This window comes from Glandiceps talaboti, chromosome 18 (genome assembly GCF_964340395.1).
Source record: "Glandiceps talaboti chromosome 18, keGlaTala1.1, whole genome shotgun sequence".
NCBI classification, from domain to species: Eukaryota; Metazoa; Hemichordata; class Enteropneusta; family Spengelidae; genus Glandiceps; species Glandiceps talaboti.
The window spans coordinates 22,927,135-22,947,134 of record NC_135566.1 but is presented as its reverse complement, the minus strand read 5'-3'; the positions used below and the strand labels follow the sequence as shown (position 1 = coordinate 22,947,134).

The following is a 20,000-nucleotide window of genomic DNA, read 5'->3' as shown; positions in this document are numbered from 1 at the left end:
CTATTTGTCATTATATGCTGGTGTAAAACGAGTTGAAAATTACATTCCTTTAGTGATATTGTTTGTCCAAAACAGGATATTTTAGAATCTACAAGCATATTTCTCAATTGAGGGGCGCTTTTCAGCTACCATAGCCCTACTTTTCAACTACCATAGCCCTATTTAAAATGCTCTAAGATTCGTTGTTTGAAAACAAAAGTGTCGATAATCAATGAGGCAATTTACACGTACAGTAGCTTCTGTAATGAAAAGATGCTATTGCATGTATTGTAACGAGCCGCCATGAAGATTTTCCACGTGACTGATTTAAAGGTCACTGCAGTGCACTTTGTCCGATCATTGACTGTATGCATAGATCTGAAAAGGTGTTAGACATGTTATTGCAATGGAGGTAGACGTTACTGATGATTGTGCCAATGTGAGCTCAGATGTCTCGATTTCTTCAAACAGTGACGAATGGAAGGCTAAAGTAACATTCACACTTAAATTACTAAAGCTGTCATTTTGTAAACCAGTGTCATTTCTCTCACAGGAAGGTCAGTCATCATTATCAAGGGATAGGGAGTACCGATCGTCCACCAGGTCATCTGACTTCACAACTAGCCGATCCACGGAGTTTTCGAGCAGAAGCGAGTTTTCAACTCGAGTCAGCGACTTTGGATCTCGTAGCAGCGACCTAAACACGACCAGGTCTAGCTCGTCGACATCAGTGTCATCTCTATCCACCCCAAGTCTTAACACAGATAGTGGCCGGGAGTATGTTGGTTTTGCCACGCTGCCAGACCAAGTCCATCGTAAATCTGTCAAGAAGGGGTTCGAGTTTACTTTAATGGTTGTAGGTAAGGGACCGTATGGACCTTTGTAACTTCCCTTTAAACAACGCTAATAAATATGTGGGTTGTAAAAACCGTAATGTCCTTAACTACCAAAGGCTATTCGGGGGGCTATACTAATCACTGACAATGTACAAACAGTCATCATTATCAATACTGCTAAAGTTTAGTTAATTTTATATTACATCATGGAAAAGGTTATCGAAACTGTTATGTATAACCATATTGTAACTCAGAACATTGTTAAGTATTGATATCATCCTATTCATACGATAGACAGTTTAAACTCTGCCATGACATGTACACTATCTAATAGTATCGATTATAATAAGCTTAGTAGCAAAGTCGTAGTACTGCTTGCCAGAATTACGGTTGAGACAGGAGTCTTGGGTTTAGTGACAGCGTACTTTATCGTCCCACAATATTGGAAACGTTTACGACTAGGAGTCGAATAAGAACGCTTCTAGTCGTAACGGCATGTACAATAGTAAATGGTGGGCAATGGATGTCCCCCGTAAAATGTACGGAAAAATAAGTGTTCCATTACGAATTAGGCAAAATAAGTGTTCCATTACGAATTAGGCAAAATAAGTGTTCCATTACGAATTAGGCAAAATAAGTGTTCCATTACGAATTTGGCAAAATAAGTGTTCCATTACGAATTAGGCAAAATAAGTGTTCCATTACGAATTTGGCAAAATAAGTGTTCCATTACGAATTAGGCAAAATAAGTGTTCCATTACGAATTAGGCAAAATAAGTGTTCCATTACGAATTAGGCAAAATAAGTGTTCCATTACGAATTAGGCAAAATAAGTGTTCCATTACGAATTTGGCAAAATAAGTGTTCCATTACGAATTAGGCAAAATAAGTGTTCCATTACGAATTAGGCAAAATAAGTGTTCCATTACGAATTAGGCAAAATAAGTGTTCCATTACGAATTAGGCAAAATAAGTGTTCCATTACGAATTAGGCAAAATAAGTGTTCCATTACGAATTTGGCAAAATAAGTGTTCCATTACGAATTTGGCAAAATAAAAATTAGAAATTGTTTCCGATAACATAACTTCAGAAAAAAGGGTAGCTAGGTCGAAATTATATTTTATTTTACTTTACATTTTTCGACCCCAAAATAAGATACTCGTCGATACTTTCGCGAGAGAGTTTGATGAGGTGTAGGGGGGGGGGGGTAGGGGGTAGGTGTAAAAGAAGTAAATGAAGACAATTATATGAACACGTTATGCAGACTGTACTGTTAAAGTCTAAAAAGGCCTGATTTCGCTCTGGAATACTGTTTTTTTTTTTTTTTGATTTTTTTAAAAGTGACCACATGTGAAGTATATACACGGAAATAGAAGTAAATCGTTACCATTTTACCTTTTTGCATGCAAAAGAATGCTTAGGGTCGGGGGCTTAAATAAGGGTCGGTTGGGTTATCGCAAACACTTTTTTATTTGGCCTTTAATACTAAGGTAGAATTTCAATTTTTACATTTAAGATGAAAAAAAAAAACAATTTACGAATTACGGAAGTTTACGCTATAAGCTTACAAGATAACTGGAAAGTTGCTGGAAGATCATTCTAATTTCACCAGTGTAGGAGTTTAGTGATATGAATGCATCTGTTATTCCTTGTAACTCATGACAAACAGACGGTGGGCATGTCCTTGCAATATTGACACAATGATTCGAGTGATTATTTAAAAAATGTTTTTGGGTGGATATAGGCAATTATATTAGCAGGTAGAGTAACAGAACTAGACTTCCTATGACGAGGGTTCGGAAAGAGGGGGTGGGTCCGGGAGGGGGTATTCCCTCCCGCCGATGAAATTCTATCCAACCATATAGGCGGGAGCTACTATGACGAGGAGTGGAATCGAGGGGAGGGTCCGGGAGGGGGTATTTAACTTAGCTCAGAGAGTGCGGCGGCTCACCAAAGCTTTCGCCAGGTATCCACGTCGGTGACGGATCAACTCGTCCCAATTTCACTCGTCCCATTTCACTCGTCCAATTTTCAACTCGCCCCAATTTCAACTCGCCCCATTTTCAACTCGCCCTAACTCTTTACAATGTAATTTACCCGTGCATATATGACATCGAACCTAGTAGTACTCAGTTTGAGGGTCTGTGGTATATTGTATTCCACTAATTAAGTAACACTTGCGCTGTAAACACATAAGTTACAATACTTAGTTGCGTTAACTAGGGAGAGGAGACAAGTTTCCAAAACCCGTACGCGCGGAAGTCGTAAGCGTGTCAGTCACTAATACTTATTTGGGTTGTAAACATTAAGTCCTAATGTGAAAAATGATACTCATGACTGAGGAAAGTTGTTGTGCTAGTTTAAAGTTCTAGATCTAGCAAACACTTAGCCAAAACCCACACCACTTTCTGCCACGAAATGTTACATTTTCTACGCTTCAACTGGCCACATAGGTAAAATCATGTACATTGTTTCGGTACCCGTACTTCGAGTCCATGTATCGTTTAGATTTATAAACGTTTACTAGTGTTGTTGGGGCGAGTTGAAAATGGGACGAGTTAAAAATGGGGCGAGTTGAAATGGGACGAAGTGAATCGCAATCGTAACCACCATGGCTTCGTTTGTGTTTTCTAAAGTCACGACGCATGCGTGACTTCAGACAAATTCTCGGAAGTTGGTAACGTACCCCATCACCATGATCACGGTTCGCGGTTCATGGATAGTTTTAAATTTCGAATATGAATCGGTTCCTTTAATCCCTTAACCTCAGTGGTGAGGATGAAACCTGTGAAGAGGAATACATCGGGGAAACTGAGAGGACTCTGAAAGCTAAAATAAGTGAACATCGTAGGCCGAGTTGCACATCATCGGAGGTCTCCAGACATCTACACAAGCACAGGTACTCGAATCAATGTGTATGATTTAAAAAAAAAATATGTATGTAAATAAGACTTATTTTACCATACATTTTTTTCTACACATTGATTCGAGTACCTGTGTACACAAGGATCACCCAGGTCTTTTTTCGACCCTGACAATGTTATTGTTACAATTTTGGATCGTGAGTCGGACTGGTTTAGGCGATCGAGGGATTAAGGAAGCGATTCATATTCGGACTTTAAAACTATCTATGGACAGTGATGGGGGACGTTACCATACCAACTTCTAAGAATTTGGGACAATTGTCACACTGACGAAGCGAAGCCATGGTGGATAGCTGGCGAAAGCTTTGGTGAGCTAATAATTAAATTTTGGTGCAATGCGAATTTAAACCCGTTAATTTAAACTGAATTCTTGTACAGATGACCTTTCAGCATAATATCACACTTGATTGAACGTTTACAAGTACGTCAACATTCAACATATTTATTCAGAAAGTGGAAAAATATGTATTAAATCATATACCCTTCCTTGTGTCGTCTGTTTCCAGGTGAAGCTGGACTCGGCAAGTCGACTCTCGTCAACAGTCTTTTCCTGACAGACCTATACAAAGACAGGGTTCTACCCAGTGCAGAAGGTAAGAATGCACATTGCGTGTCACATGACATATTTATACTTTGACAGGGTACTGCCCAGTGCAGAAGGTAAAAATGCATATTACATGTCACGTGACATCTATACAAAGACAGGGTACTACGTACCTCAGACCACTAAAAATAGACTAAAAACGCATCTTTTCCCTTGATATGATGATGTCACTTATTTGCTGTAGCAATAATCTTTTACTCCTAATTAGGGGCTGTTGTTTATGTATGAAGTTGCGATGTTACGTTTTATCACGTAAAGTAACGCGATATTTGGGCTTGACTAACTGCAAATAATTGTCCATTGTATAATTGACTGTGAGGGCACTGTTCTTCCTGTCTGTGTGTCCCTGGGGGTATTCCCTTTTTTATGTTACTATTAGAGCATGAAACACTGCTCTGTCCTACACTGGAAATGATGGGTATTTCAGGTCCACACATCAATATTTAAACAATAATGTACGCCCTCCCAGCCCATACTGGACTCAAGCAAACTTTGAACGACATAATGGGCGAGGTGACAGCCGAGCCCATTATGGAGTGCTAAGTTTGCTTGAGTCCATTATGGACTGGGAGGGCGTTCATTATTGTTATTATTTTATAGTCAGGTCGTCTATAAAATTGCCTTAAACTCCAAATCTCCCCTACCAATGATACTACCATTAGATGTGCTGACCTCTACTACATGTATATAATGATGCTATTTAACTTTTTAAGAACATATTTCAACCCTATGTAAGTTATAAAGAATAGTTTCTGATACTTGATGGTGCTGTCTTGTAAAGCATGGATTTAGTTATTGCTTGAAAGGGTCTGAATAGCCTAAATATTGGCTTTAAGAGTAAAAATTCCATATCCCAGTCTCAAGCTCTTCCCCTCTTACTGTCAAGATGCTATCAAAGTATATTTCAAAATTATTTCAACCCTATGTAGTTGCTTTTTAGCACAACTGAACTCAGGTTCAGTAGTGCCATAGGGATTGCCTGGCATCAGTGTGTGTGTGTGTGTGTGTGTGTGTGTGTGTGTGTGTGTGTGTGTGTGTGTGTGTGTGTGTGTGTCTGTCTGTCTGTCTGTCTGTCTGTCTGTCTGTCTGTCTGTCTGTCTGTGTGTGTGTGTGTGTGTGTGTGTGTGTGTGTGTGTGTGTGTGTGTGTGTGTGTGTGTGTAAACAACTTAGTCTTATCTGATTGCCATGATATTTGGTGGGTCCATTACCTTGGGTGTCTAGTTGGGAAATTGTTCAAATGAAAATGATCGCATCAGAGATGTGCATTTTGCGTTGAAATATGTAATTTGTTGTACTCCAAGATGCTTTCTGTAAGTCTGGAAATGAAAGTTTCTTGTTTTATTGATGCAATTAAATCATTAAATCTTTTATGAGCTACTTCACATGTCATTGTCAATGGCATAAAGATTAACATCTGTTTGAGGTTGCTTGGAAACCTAGGCCTGTTTTAGCACAGCTGAATTAAATCTTAGACACTATGATTAAAACATGTTCATTTAAAGGGCCACTGCAATTCTATTTCTTTCTTTACACTAATATGTTCATACTGCCCCCTAATGAAATTAATGTATGATTAAATGTTGATTTACTGTATGCGTCATATAGAAATGGGAGGGGGAAAATCTGTACCTCTCAGCCTGCTTCCTTCGACTTTTTTCGTGTTTCCGGAATATGCCGAGCACTCACGTGTTAGCAAAGCCAAAGGTGTTGTTTACATTTGTAATATTACGTCATCCTTGAGGCCAACATGGTCTTGGTGTTGTTAGCCCAGCAGTTCACTTTGGCAGTACCGTTAGCATGGTTAGTCGACAATGGTTCGACGTTGTGTTTTTGGAGGCAGCAGTAATACAAAGAGTTATTCGATCACCTTACATTTGGCACACATAATGGATATAAACTGAAATCTTAGTCTTCAAAATTTTGTGTTGTTTCAAGCATTATGAACCTATTTTGTCAGCCACGGTAAATTCAACACAGACGTACGTATGTACCCACAATCATTAACTTGAGAACTTGCAAGGTCAGATTGAAATCTGTACGAAATATAGACCACATAAGGTAAAGACATCAAATTTGGCACAGATAATGAATATAAAGTAAAATTTTAGTCCTGAAAATTTTGTGTTGTTTCAAGCATTGCAACGCATCTTGCCGGCAGGACAAAGTTCGACACAGACACAACACAGCTACAATCATTAGCATCGACCGTAATTTGACAACTTGCAAATTTCCTGCTGAAAAATAGAATTGCAGTGGCCCTTTAAATGCACAGTCCTTAGGCATTCAAAAAACAGTTTGTACAAAGAATAAGAAGTCACACATTTTATGGGGAAAGAGTCATATCAAGACCTCTATGGTCATACTGTGTTTGGCAGGTTAAATTTCCTGCATGATACATTGGTGGGTGTATTACCTTGGGTGTCTTGTTGGGAAATTGTTCAAATCAAAATGATCTTACCACCAGTGTGTGTTTTGGGTCAATGAATGTGATTTTTGGTAAAAAAACTTAAACTCAAAAACTACTGTGCAGATCAGTCTGAAATTTGAAAGGAACATTCTTAGGGGTGCTTAGATAAAGAAATGATCATGACATGATGATTCCATCCTTGATATGCAAATTTGGGGCTAAAAATGTGTCTTTTTGGTAAAAAAAATCTTTAATGCAAAACTACTCAGCAGATTGGGCTGAAATTTAACAGGGGTGAATTTTAGGATGTATAGTTAAAGAAACATTAAGCACACAGTGATCTCATGAGTGATATGCAAATTAGGTGTAAAAATTTTGGTCAAAAATTTGTCTCAAAAAGTACTTGGTCAGTGAGACTGAAACTAGGCGAGATGTTGCTAGGAGTGTTATTCTGAACATTTTCTACATGTTGACACAATTGGCCATATCAACCATGGCTACACCAAGATAACCATGGGGATTAATAGACAATTGAATTGAATAAATATTTTTAAAATGTATGTAAATTGCCTAGCAACAAGACCACGCCCATAGCAACAGCCAAATAATCATGTATATTGCAATGATCAGGAATTGATAGACAAATGAATAAACATTCAAAAACACCCAAGCGGCTGCTTATACAAGTGAGACAAAACATTGTAACCTCTGTTTAACTTGGAAACTCTGTATAATCAATGCTGAAAAGAGTATGTTACTGAACAAAAAATATGAGCTGGTCTCGACATGTCGCCATGAAGGGAAATACTCGCTTGCTAACTACAGAAGTAAACCCCCCGTAAGGAATAGTTTAGTCCGACCATCTTGTTACGCAATATATACATACACACATTAAAGGTGATTCAAAATGCTCACATTCACTATCGCTAATTTGCTAGACGACATGTTTGTGAAATGCATTCTGGTTTTAAAACTTTTCAAAAGCGTCTGCAAACACCTTAAAATGACCCTTTTTCAGTCACTTCCCTTCGGATTTACTTCGAGAGTTTTCAGGTATTTCTGGTCCCACCTAGACCACGGGATTTTATGACGTCATAAGGGGTATACGTTAGCACTAAGACTATGACGAGCGTAGTCACTAGGTGAATAAAACTCAACAGCATTGTGAAAAAATACATTGCTAGTGGTTGTAACAGACATCAGTAAACAAAAACTACACTCTACATGTCTTATTAACCAACATTTACCGATATTTACTCACATTTTCTCACTAATTGGCAGTGTCTGTGGGTATAAATGCTAAAATATTATCTCCCCATATTATGGCAAAATAAATCAAAACGGCTCGACTACAGTGTAGATATACATAAACACTTGTAATGTCGGTCGCGTGTTTCAATTTATTTATCTGATTTTTTTATTATTTGCCGAGGAGAAGCATTACAATATCTTCAACATGCATGGCGTCGACAGCATATTTTAGCCCACTATACTCACTGATGTCGCCTTTTGAACGGCGCATTTAGCAACAAAGTAAACATATTTATCTTGAATAAATAAACTAGCTATTAGATTGCCATATTATCAGCAATAAAATTGTAAAGAATTGAGGAAATTTCGTGAGTTTAGTGTTGTCATTTACATGACTTTAGCAACTCGTCTGGAAGAAAACTTGTATGGTTTCCCTTGTTGCGATATCACTTAATTTAATGCAACAAGCCTATTTAATATTCATTAGAAGAATTTTGTAACGAATCATGGTATTCGAAGTATACAGTTTAGGAAACCAACAAATCAAATATCGCGATGTGTTAATGATATTAAATATGATTGGACAATATTGACGTCGGCAATCAAGGTCGTGACCCCAGCACATGGTTATGAAAGAAAGCCTGCAACTAGATACTTAGCCACGTCCGGTCCAATTTCTCAGGGTTTGTTTTGAAGTTAGAGACGTTATTTCTGTACAACTTGAAGAATTTTACAATATATCTGATTGATAAATATGGATTACATCAACACGTGGATAAATTTAACCCGACACGAATGTGCGCTGTGCTCTCCCGATTCCATACGTACATTGTACATACACTGCTTCAACTTTAATCGGCGGAACTATCCTAGTATAAGCTTACTGCCGCGGCCGCGGTGACTGCACAAAACTTGACAACACTACCCCTCTACCGATATATAATAATCACCTGTATACCGTGATAAAAACAAGCAATAATTCGAGTCCCCAACAAGTCGATGAGACCTCAGTACTTCTGTTCATTCCGATCCAAATGCGAGTATCTTAGGTTTTATATGGGTTTCAGACTCGGACTAGAGTATTACGCCCTAGACAATAATAGATGTAAACTTGTGTTCACAAGCCAAACATGTGACAATACAAGACCACAACGAAAACTGTGAAAAATTTACAGGTCACTCTCATTTTATATATGGACAACAAAATTAGGTCGGTCACAGTTCCATTTACATGATGCAATGACTTGGAGCGTGCTTCCTTATGCTCCGAGCAACTTGAATCGAATCAATTAGTGTATTATGGGACCAACAAATATATTGTGGCACATGTCCCGATACACCTTCTTGAAGTTTCCCATTGGTATTCTAATAGCTAGTATATTTATTCGAGATGAAATATGTTTACGTTGTTGTTAAATGCACTGTTCAAAAGGCAACGCGAGTACGATTAGGCTAAAATATGCCGTCCTTGGCCCGGGGATGCCGTCAAAACGTCACGACGGTATCGTATTGCTTCTTATCGGCAAATAATAAAAAATCAGATAAATAAAAGTCAATGAATGTGAAACACGCGACATTACAAGTGTTTATATATAACTAGTCGAGCCGTTTTGATTTATTTTGCCATAATATGGGGAGATAATATTTTAGCATTTATACCCACAGACACTGCCAATTAGTGAGAAAATGTGAGTAAATATCGGTAAATGTTGGTTAATAAGACATGTAGAATGTAGTTTTTGTTTACTGATGTCTGTTACAACCACTAGCAATGTATTTTTTCACAATGCTGTTGAGTTTTATTCACCTAGTGACTACGCTCGTCATAGTCTTAGTGCTAACGTATACCCCTTATGACGTCATAAAATCCCGTGGTCTAGGTGGGACCGGAAATACCCGAAAACTCTCGAAGTAAATCCGAAGGGAAGTGACTGAAAAAGGGTCATTTTAAGGTGTTTGCAGACGCTTTTGAAAAGTTTTGAAACCAGAATGCATTTCACAAACATGTCGTCTAGCAAATTAGCGATAGTGAATGTGAGCATTTTGAATCACCTTTAAGTGTATATACCAATTTTGACAATCCCAATTTAGTTGTCTGATGATCGCTCAAGGCGTGAAACTCTGAGTAACGACTTATTACATCCTTATTCTTTTGAATTAAGTCTATAATACTCTGCTACTAATATTTGCATCGAGCACTGTTCTCTCCAGCAAGACACTTATATTCATATGAATATATATAGTAACTTGATATTGACAGTCTGTCAGATGGAAAACATGTTCCCATATATCATAATGCATACTTGTATTTGTATCAGGTTACCAAACATGTTTGTTGACATGGATTTCAACAGTGAAATGTTAGGGCTTGATGACTGAATGAAATGAAATTTTTTTGCTAGCTGACTTTTATGACTCTGAGAACAAGGACGACCATATCGACATATGATGGAAGATGCATGACCGATCAAGCAACAAAGTAAAAAAACTAATGGACTACAAGCAAGGGTAGTAAAGTTGAAGTGTATGTTACTGAAGTAACATACAGTAGTAGTATCCATTTTTCAAATGAGCTTTCAGCAAAATGTAGTATATGTACAACGGTATATCAATGCAGTCTGAAGACTGGGTAGCAAATTATGTAATAATGTCTTGCTGCAGAGCCTCGTTCTGGCATACGCTTTCACGATGGCGCCCTTGTCAACATCGTGTGAGGACTTGACTACACGGAAGTTTTCGTGGCTTACAACCCCGTAAATCATGTTTTCACAAAATTTCTAAGGTGATTTTTTCTTATTATGTATTAATCAGCCCATACAATGCGTATTTATATTGAATAAATGTTATAACAGGAAATTTGCAAGTTGTCAAATTACGGTCGATGCTAATGATTGTGGCTGTGTTGTGGCTGTGTCGAACTTTGTCCTGCCAGCAAGGTGCGTTTTCGATGCTTGAAACAACACAATTTTAGTTTATATCCATTATCTGTGCCAAATTTGGAGTCTTTACCTTATGTGGTCCATAAATTGTACGGATTTCAATTTGACGTGTAGTTAGAAAATTACTTAGACTCACATGGGCTTGAAATATTTCAATTTTCATAGATTGTTGTTTTCTTATTGCTTAGAATGTCGTTTTCTTAGGAAAATATTGTACGAATCTTGCTGCTACAAATGTATCAATCTCTATACTACGAAGAAATATTAAAGGGTGGTCATCTTGTTTCGTTAACCTTTCAAATTTGAACAAAACATACACATTTGCAACAAAAACATACCTGCATGAAGAATAGGTGCCAAGTAAAGTTATACACTATCACTGGGGGCAAAAAATGCTTTTGTAACAAGAAAAATGGACCTTTTACAATAAGTGAGCGCTGTATAAACTCCTCTGTATGTCAAAGGCAAGTCAAACAATGTAGCCCTCTAATGTTCATTACTGATTGGCCCAGAAAGGGGCGTTGACTAATGATGACAGATGACCGCTACATTTAAAATTCACTGAAGCATGTCCCTATCACTAAACCTGGAACCATGGATCGCGAAAAGTTCACGACAGGTTCCTGGTGAGTACACTTGTACGATTTCCAATACAACTGCATTTTTACCGTGTCAAACTGTGAATCTGTGCATGTATACTGAAATTGATTTCATTTTTTGTGACCCATAAAGTAGTGATGCTTCCGGGGGATTTGAAGGGCTTTCTTTGTATAGGCGTAGTTTCGAACAGCCAATCGGCAACGAGCTGATTATTCAAAATAGCTAGACGTACAGAGGAGTTTATACAGGGTCGTGAATCGATGTCCCCCCTTGTCTCTTCCCCTTACATGTAAGAATATATATTTATCAAATTGTTGTTATATTTAGTCTGTAGACCTGGAAAACAACAATCTATGAAATATTACACGCCCCTGTGCTTAGAGTAGACGGGTGTAACCATAGACCCTATAATGTAACACTGTGTGTACCGGGTGCGTACAGGTTGGGCTTCGATGGCCTTCAAATGTATTTGTACAGTATCTGAATAGCATCAATAAGGGGTCGTATTTTAATGTATTAAACTCATCAAACTAATTCTTATTGATTTTGATTTTTTTTCTTCATATGACTACTCATACAATATACAATCGCTGATCTATTTTTTGTTTTTCTGTGGAGAATGTGTGTGGGTGTGTGTTTTCTTCTGTTTAGTAATTTCTGTTTTTGTGTTTTGAGTAAGTCAACGTAAGTCAACAACGGGATCACAGCCTCCCACAGTATCCATTCCTGAAAAAAAGGGAGAGCAAAAACTTATACCAAAACAGTCAAACGAGTGCGTTGAGTAACGGTGTTGTATTTTCTCTCGAACTAGATAATACAGTGATACATGAACTTCGATGTCATTTTTGCCCTGATTCAGTGATTGACATGCATGTAATGTAAATGAGTCACATTGTATTTTCCCGCCCAAATAAGAAACTTCACAAACACATGCATTCAGGGCTTGTTTGGGTGTTTTAAAATATAATTCTTGGTCGTTGGTATTGCTTGTAAATTTACAAAAAATAAGATGTTGATTACATGAGATTCTGCGCTAAAATCTAGCTTTTTTTCACCGGAATATATGTCAGTGGCACAGTGTAATATACGCGGGGTTGACAGCCAAATTGATTATTGCAAGTGTGAACTATAGTGATTTGTATTTTTCATGGAATTATGCCTTGAAACGACCAAAATCAAACAAAAACAATAAATATATGATGTAAATGTTCAAAAAATTCTAATTTTGAAACATAGTGGCCATGATTCTGTAATTCATACAGATGTCAATTTACCAAAAATTGAGTTAGCACACACGGAACAGATCATGTAAAAGTCACTAAAACACTCTATGCATGTTCAAATTTTACATAACAACATACCCACCTTCATAAAAATGACAGTCGATAACCTAAAATGCTGTAACGACTGATACAATCCTCTATTTCTTGAGCGAAAAAAAAACCATGTCAGGCTCTCCAACGGTCACTGCAGTGCACTGATGGCATCTCAGATTTGAAGGGAAATCTCATTAACATATTAAAATTCGTACCTCATGACTGAATGGACGGTTCGATAATTCACGTTGTGATTTACCCAAGATAAAAGACTTATAACATCAAGATGTTTGAATTCCGGTGTCAAAATCACTTATTATATATTCTTTTAAAGGTTGCTAGGAACAAGCAACTTCAACAGAGCATAATTCATCTGAAACTGCAGTGATTTTGATTCTGACTGTGTGATGGTCCGGTCATAGACTACACTTAGTAACCTTTGACCTTTTCTAATAGAAACTAGTTGAGTCAATTTAATTGCAAAACACTGTAAAGACCCAAAGTATCATTTTGCACAACGTTTGACAGTTTCCGGAGAGTCTAAACAAAAGGTATGCTTGAAGGGTAAGCATGACAGTAGGGAGAGGGATTAAGAGCCCCATTCACACATAATACAATTGGCATTTCTAGTCTGTTCGTTAGTGGTCTGAGGTACTAGCCAGTGCAGAAGGTAAGAATGCACATTGCATGTAAATATCAAATTGTACAGGTACGAAATAGTCGGAACTTTGCTACAATAACAATCTATAAGTTCTATGTCCGAATGTGGGATTGCAGCACACCTGGGTGAACTGTTGCATCTAGACGGTTATTACATACATAAATTTTAACCATTAGTAACCAACCTTAGTTGCCATGGGTATGTACTTAAACGTAGACTTTTTCTACTTACAATAAAAGGCATCAGAGATCTAATTTCCTAGATGGTTACAGTTGATTTATTGTATAATACATTATACCAGTATATTGATGGCGCAAATCGAGAGATCTGATTGGTCTACACATCGAACTAGCACGTCAAAAATGAGCGATAATGCACGGTTGGCACGCGTCCAAATTTTGTTCGTTCGAGTTGTAGTCCGCCAGCCGTGCCGTAATACTGATAGTGAAACTCTGCAAATATTTTATGAGATGAGACAATGTTTAGCTTCGCTGTCAGCGAAAGCTGAAAGCGTAGCTTTAGGTATAGGTTGTATAGAGTATAGAGAGTAGAGTGAATCATAGGTGTCCGTCAAACTTTTATATTTTCATTATCTACTCCGAAAGTGACAGTCGGAATTCTTCGATATTTGGTGTGCATGTTCCCTGGGGGGAGGCTATTCAGATTTGTTCATGCCAAGTTGATCTGTGCCATTTTCAATTTTTTATGATTTTTTTTCATAAAATGTCATTTTCATCATCTCCTTGAAAACTTCTTGTCAGATTGCTTTGATATCTGGTGTGTTGATGCGCAGGGGGTAGCTTACTTAGATTTGTTAATTTCAAGTCAGCACGTCTTGTTTTCTATTTTTTATGATTTTTTATTTGTAATTTTAAAAAAATGAATATGTTAATGAGCATTATGACCGCCGCCATATTGGAAATCAGTCCGCGAGACTTTAGGTAAACTGCAACTTTTCAAAAGACACTATTGACGTCAAACAAGCAATGTAATCTTAATTCTACGCATTGTGCGCCCAAATGACAAATATTTGTTCGAAACAGGGTTGTAAACTTCAAATCCAAATTCTCCACCCTCCTACAGAATGGTTCATTCCAGTATACGCATCTCACGATCAAGTGAGCTCTATGAGCATGCCTGAACTGAAGTGTATGGGACGATTTTTGACAGAGTCAGTCGTCAATAAAAATGATAATACTCTTTCTAAAATTATCACATTTTGAAAGGGAAAGTACTTTGTGGTTCATTTATGGAGTTTTGTTTTTGTACGATCAATCTTGGTGGCTAAATTACAGCGTCAAAATTACCGATGTGGTAGTTCCGTACGGCGACAATCTCAAGTACCAGGATGCACGAGGGACTAACCCGGAAGCAAGTCGTTGGCAGCCATACGTTACAGTGGTAACATCGTCCGAGAAATCGCTGCGTTCAGAGTGTCATTATTCACAGAATTGTTTTTTTCAAGTGAAAACCCGTCTTGAATTGTATAACTCTAACAAATGAAGACATGTCAAGTTATATTTTTAAAGTTGTATCGCTAGTTTGAGACAATTTCCTCACCTTATCGAGGCTTGGACCTTACTCCAGTTCAGCGGGAAGTTTAGCCAGTCCGATAATTCTTTCTGGTTTAGTTTACAACACTTTTGATCACACAGATTTTGTTTTTGTGATGAACAGAAATTTAAAAAAAGATCACTTCAACCATTTCGTTGTGTTTTCTTTATGAAAGGTAATCGAACATGAACGAGTGTAACCACTGTAACATATGGCTGAGAATGACTCTTCTGGGTACTTGGGATTGTCGCCGTACGGAAACTAAGATGGCGATTAATACATTTCTTCCCTATATATATCTACTACAACTAGTACAAGTTGAATGTTGTTGACTTGGTAAATTTGTTAGAAAATTGAAATTGAAATTGCCTCAAAATTATTTTAGATCCCTAGTTTATTTCATTCATCATTAAAATTTTCCATGGTTAAAGCTGTAAGACACTGGAATTATTTATAGCCAACCTTAAAATCTTCTCTTTTTTTTCTTTTTCTTGTGTGCATTTCCCAGTCATTTTTTTTCTGAGATTTTGTGCAATTTTTCATAACAGTAGTTTTTTGTTATAAAATGGTGACTATGGTATAAAAGTACAATACATTACCAACTTCTGTGTAAAATGTGTTTTATAGTGAGACATCATATGAAACCAGTAACCACTTTATTACATCACTAAAACTGCATAGTGAAGAACTGAACCACTTCTACATGTCACCAAAATAAAAAAAAAATAATAAAAAAAAACCAGCGGAGCTATTCTGACCGATAGATCGCTTGTTTATGAGAAATTATGAAGGAAATTTAGAAAGCATCCAAGTCATCGCGTATTTGTACAAATCATCACCTACTAAGGTCAAGACATGCCTGGGAGGCATGCACGCGATCAGTTCTAGCCTCGGCTGGAGTGGAAACAAGTGAGCTGTCCTGTCCTGTTATAAAAATGAAGCAAGTGTAAGAGCTTACACTGGCCGACTTACCATTAATCTAAATAGAAATTTGTCTGGGATCCTGTCCTAGAGTATCAGTCATCAATCCGAGAGGGAAATCCTCAAACCCAAAAATCTACTGATGTAACTTCCAGTAATATAAATACATTGTAAATATCAACCTGCCGCCATGTCACCCCACCGAGTCGTGATGTCGACTGGGCATGAAGCATGCTGTATTAATTAAACCACTTCAAGTTTATACCTTGAGTCAAACAGGTTGTTTATTCATCACTTTGCACTTTTAATGAGCCGATCAGTGTACAGATTATCCCGAGAAATGACAAGCATATAAAATAAATCCAGTCGCTGCATGATGTTCATGTCATGGTTGAGGCCAAGATCAGCTGTCTTGAAAGCAGCGTTATTGTTATGCAAATTAGCCACAGAGGTGCATATGAAACGAGAAAACGTTAGTTCTTATCTTGTTTCCGATATTTTCAATATACTAGTATAATATAATAGCGATAAACTACTCCCAGGGGAAGGTATACCACTCGGTTTTGACCAGTGAACTCAATATATGCACTTGCTATCGCTCGTGCATATATTTCATTCACTGGTCAAAACCTCTTGGTATACCATCCCCAGGGGGTGGTTTATTGCTTAAATATTTTAATTCGGACATACTTACTTCACAGAACGGATCGCAAAGACAGTGAAAATCGCCAAATCAACTGTTGAGATAGAGGAGCAAGGAATCAAATTACGTCTGAACGTGGTTGACACTCCAGGTTTTGGTGATATGGTAAATGGCTCAGATTGGTAAGTATTACCTCAAAGCGTCTAGTCAACAAGAGATTTCATTAGATATTGGCCACATTTTAACTGTACAGAGTGTCTATAATATGCATGACTTTTACTTTTGATCCTGAAGGTCAATGTCACAATCAGTGTTCAAGGTCTCAAAAGAAAGTTGGCGTCTGATAATAGGGGTAGACACTTGAGTGGAGTCTGTGTGTATTAGTTTTGAATTATACAGGAAATTGTGGTTTTTAATACAGCGTATTCCGGTTATTGAATGTCCGATCATTTAACAGGTAAGCGTCGTAAGAGGGAGCCCCATATTTGACAAAGTGAAGGCTAGAATTTTCGTCATGACTGCTGATAGTATGGCAATGCACCAAACTGTGAACACAATATGCATAAAAGAACTCTGTGCATTCTTAAAGGAGAGGAAAATTCCCTCATCGAAAATCTTGGTTTGGAAACATTGGAAAATTTTTGTATTTTTCTGTGTGCATGGTATGAATACATCGATATTACAAGGAAAGTGTGATTTACATGGTCTTTATTTCCACTACATATATAATGTAATGTTCTCATACAACATAATTTTTTTAAAATTAACATACTAACTGGTATTAATAAAATATGCAACAACTTTAGTCATATCACAATCAAATGATGCATCAACACATACTGTAACTTGTGTCAATCAACATAATCTAACTATCGGATAACTCGTGTTTTGTCCACAAAAGTTACATATTCTTGCAGCAACGGTAACACACTGGTTAGCGACAGGTTTCAGATCGAGTGGTATTATTGTTAGTTGATAATAAAATATTACAGTGGGGACAGCACGGAAAGTTAGAAAAAACCGTGTGTCAGCCATTTCTATAGGACAATGCTCAACTATTCTGGCCCTCACTTCCAGTTCCAAAACACTTTGCCCCTAGTGTCCAAACCATGATATCGTTTATCTTTTCTGATAACCGACATACGCCATATTACAAATGTGGCTATCATTTGGTCAAATTTGATATGAGTATCAACTTTGTTAGCCCCCTGAAGGGGCTCCATCTGTCCGTCCATGCATGCATGCATGCATGCATGCATACATGAGTGCATCCGTTCGTGCATCTGTGTGTCTGTCTGTAATACATCATTTCTCAGACATGCAATATACAATTTATTTCAAATCTGATACAAAGGTGACATATGGGACAAATGCACTTCAATTTGTTTTTTGATATATGCAAATTTTATCGAACGACAGGCATATTTGTAGTTAAACATCTTTATTTACTGCATAGCTCAAAAACTGTAATACACAAACACTACATTCAAGTGCCTACCCCAGATACAAGCAAACTTTGGAGACCTTGACCTTCAGGGCCAAATATCAAAATCAAGCCAATTCCTGCCTATGACAGACACATTGTAGTGTTTACATATTGCCAATTTCTTTTAAATCATACATTATTTACAGCATAACTCAAAACTGTAATACATACAGACTCCATTCAAGTGTCTACACCATATTATCATATGTGAGCTATCTTTGGAAGCATTGACTTAAACTCCAAAACTGCTGGGCAGATTGGCCTGGAATTTGGTGGGAATGTTTTTGGGGGTAAATTATAACCTGTTCATGACATGATGATTCCATCAGTAATATGCTAATTAGGGCTAAAAATGTGTCTTTTTGGTCAAAAATCTTTAATTCCAAAATTACTCAGCAGATTGGGCTTAAATTTCATGGGGGTGTATAGATGAAGAAATATTGAGTATATAATGATCTCATCAGTAATATGCAAATTAGGTGTAAAAATGTGAATTTTGGTCAAAAATTTATATCTCAAAAAGTACTTGGTCAATGAGACTAAAACTTGGTGAGATGTTTCTAGAATTGTTATTCTGCAGATTTTCTTTAATGCTGCATAAGTTGTGTAGTTATGCAATGATAGACTATAGTCACAGACCATCAAAAGTTATTACTTACAAATTGCAGACACTTTGTAGCAATTATGTGTGGCTAATGTCTTTTAGATCATGTTTATAGATAATACAGAACCACATAAACATACACAGTCATTACTTTTGGAGCTCTTGTAACTTTTTATTCAATGGCAGCCATAGTGAACAATCATGATTTATCAGCATGCTCTAAAATGTTAATATGTGGAGACTACATAAAAGTGTCTACCCCTATATTGCCAGATATAAACTTTCTTATTAGACATTGACCTTTGACCTAGACCAGGATTTTCAGGTTCATTTACTGAAATTCAGCAATTCCCTGCATTATCACGGACACTTTGTAATATTTATTTGTTGCCACCAATTACTTTTAAATCATATCTCCATTCAGTCATACATATGAAGGGGTGATATGTCTTCTATGATTTTTTTATGGATTTTTCCACTGGGTCAACGAAAAGCTACTGACCCCCATCTGTAAAATCACTTAGTTCTGAAACATAGTGACTGGTATTTGATCATGACTCAGAGTGGATTGCTTGACTAAATACTTTATAAGATAGAATCATACTAACTTAGTGACTACACAGGGTAAATATATTGAAATGGAATTTACTAGCATTTTACTAAGGTAGGATAAAGTTTGAGATGAGAATATGTAGACCTCTCATGGGGTTATCAAGGGGTCTCCATAAGCTCTAGAGGATTTCTAACACACCAATTGTTAGGGTATTCAGACCCTTTTGGGCAATAATTTCCAAGCTTTACAAGACAGCACCAACATGTAATTAGCAACTACAATTTTCTTTGATAGCATGCATCTTGACAGTGAAAGGTAGGGGGAAGCTTAAAATGGGAATATGTTACCCATCATGGGAGGAGGGTCCAAATGGGTCTCCCCCTAGAAGCCCTAGAGATTCTTTACTCTTCAAGTCAATTTTGAGACTATTCATACCCATTCAGACAATAATTTCCAAGCTTTACAAGACATCACCAACATGTAAAAAGGCAACTACATAGGGTTGAAATATTAAAAGAAAAGTTTAATATCATCTTGACAGTAAGAGGAGGGGGAAGAGCTTTTATACTAGGATATGTCCACCTCTTGTGGAGGGTCCTAGGAGTCTGTCCCTTAGAAGCCCTGGAGGTTTTTACTTGTAAAGTCAATGTTTAGGCTATTCAGAGCTTTTCAGGCAATAACTTCAAGACAGCACCATTGCGTATCACAAAGTAAAGTATT

General features: G+C 37.2%; 1 protein-coding gene across 1 annotated transcript in view; it reads left to right on the top strand.

The window, feature by feature from the left end:
- The window catches only part of LOC144449064 (septin-5-like), a 52,754-nt gene that overhangs the window by 9,057 nt on the left and 23,697 nt on the right, over window positions 1-20,000 (top strand). The window contains exons 3-5 of the mRNA XM_078139477.1: window positions 533-839; window positions 4,247-4,333; window positions 16,696-16,819. Coding sequence (XP_077995603.1) covers window positions 533-839; window positions 4,247-4,333; window positions 16,696-16,819 — 518 coding nt within the window. The remainder of the gene's footprint in view (window positions 1-532; window positions 840-4,246; window positions 4,334-16,695; window positions 16,820-20,000) is intronic.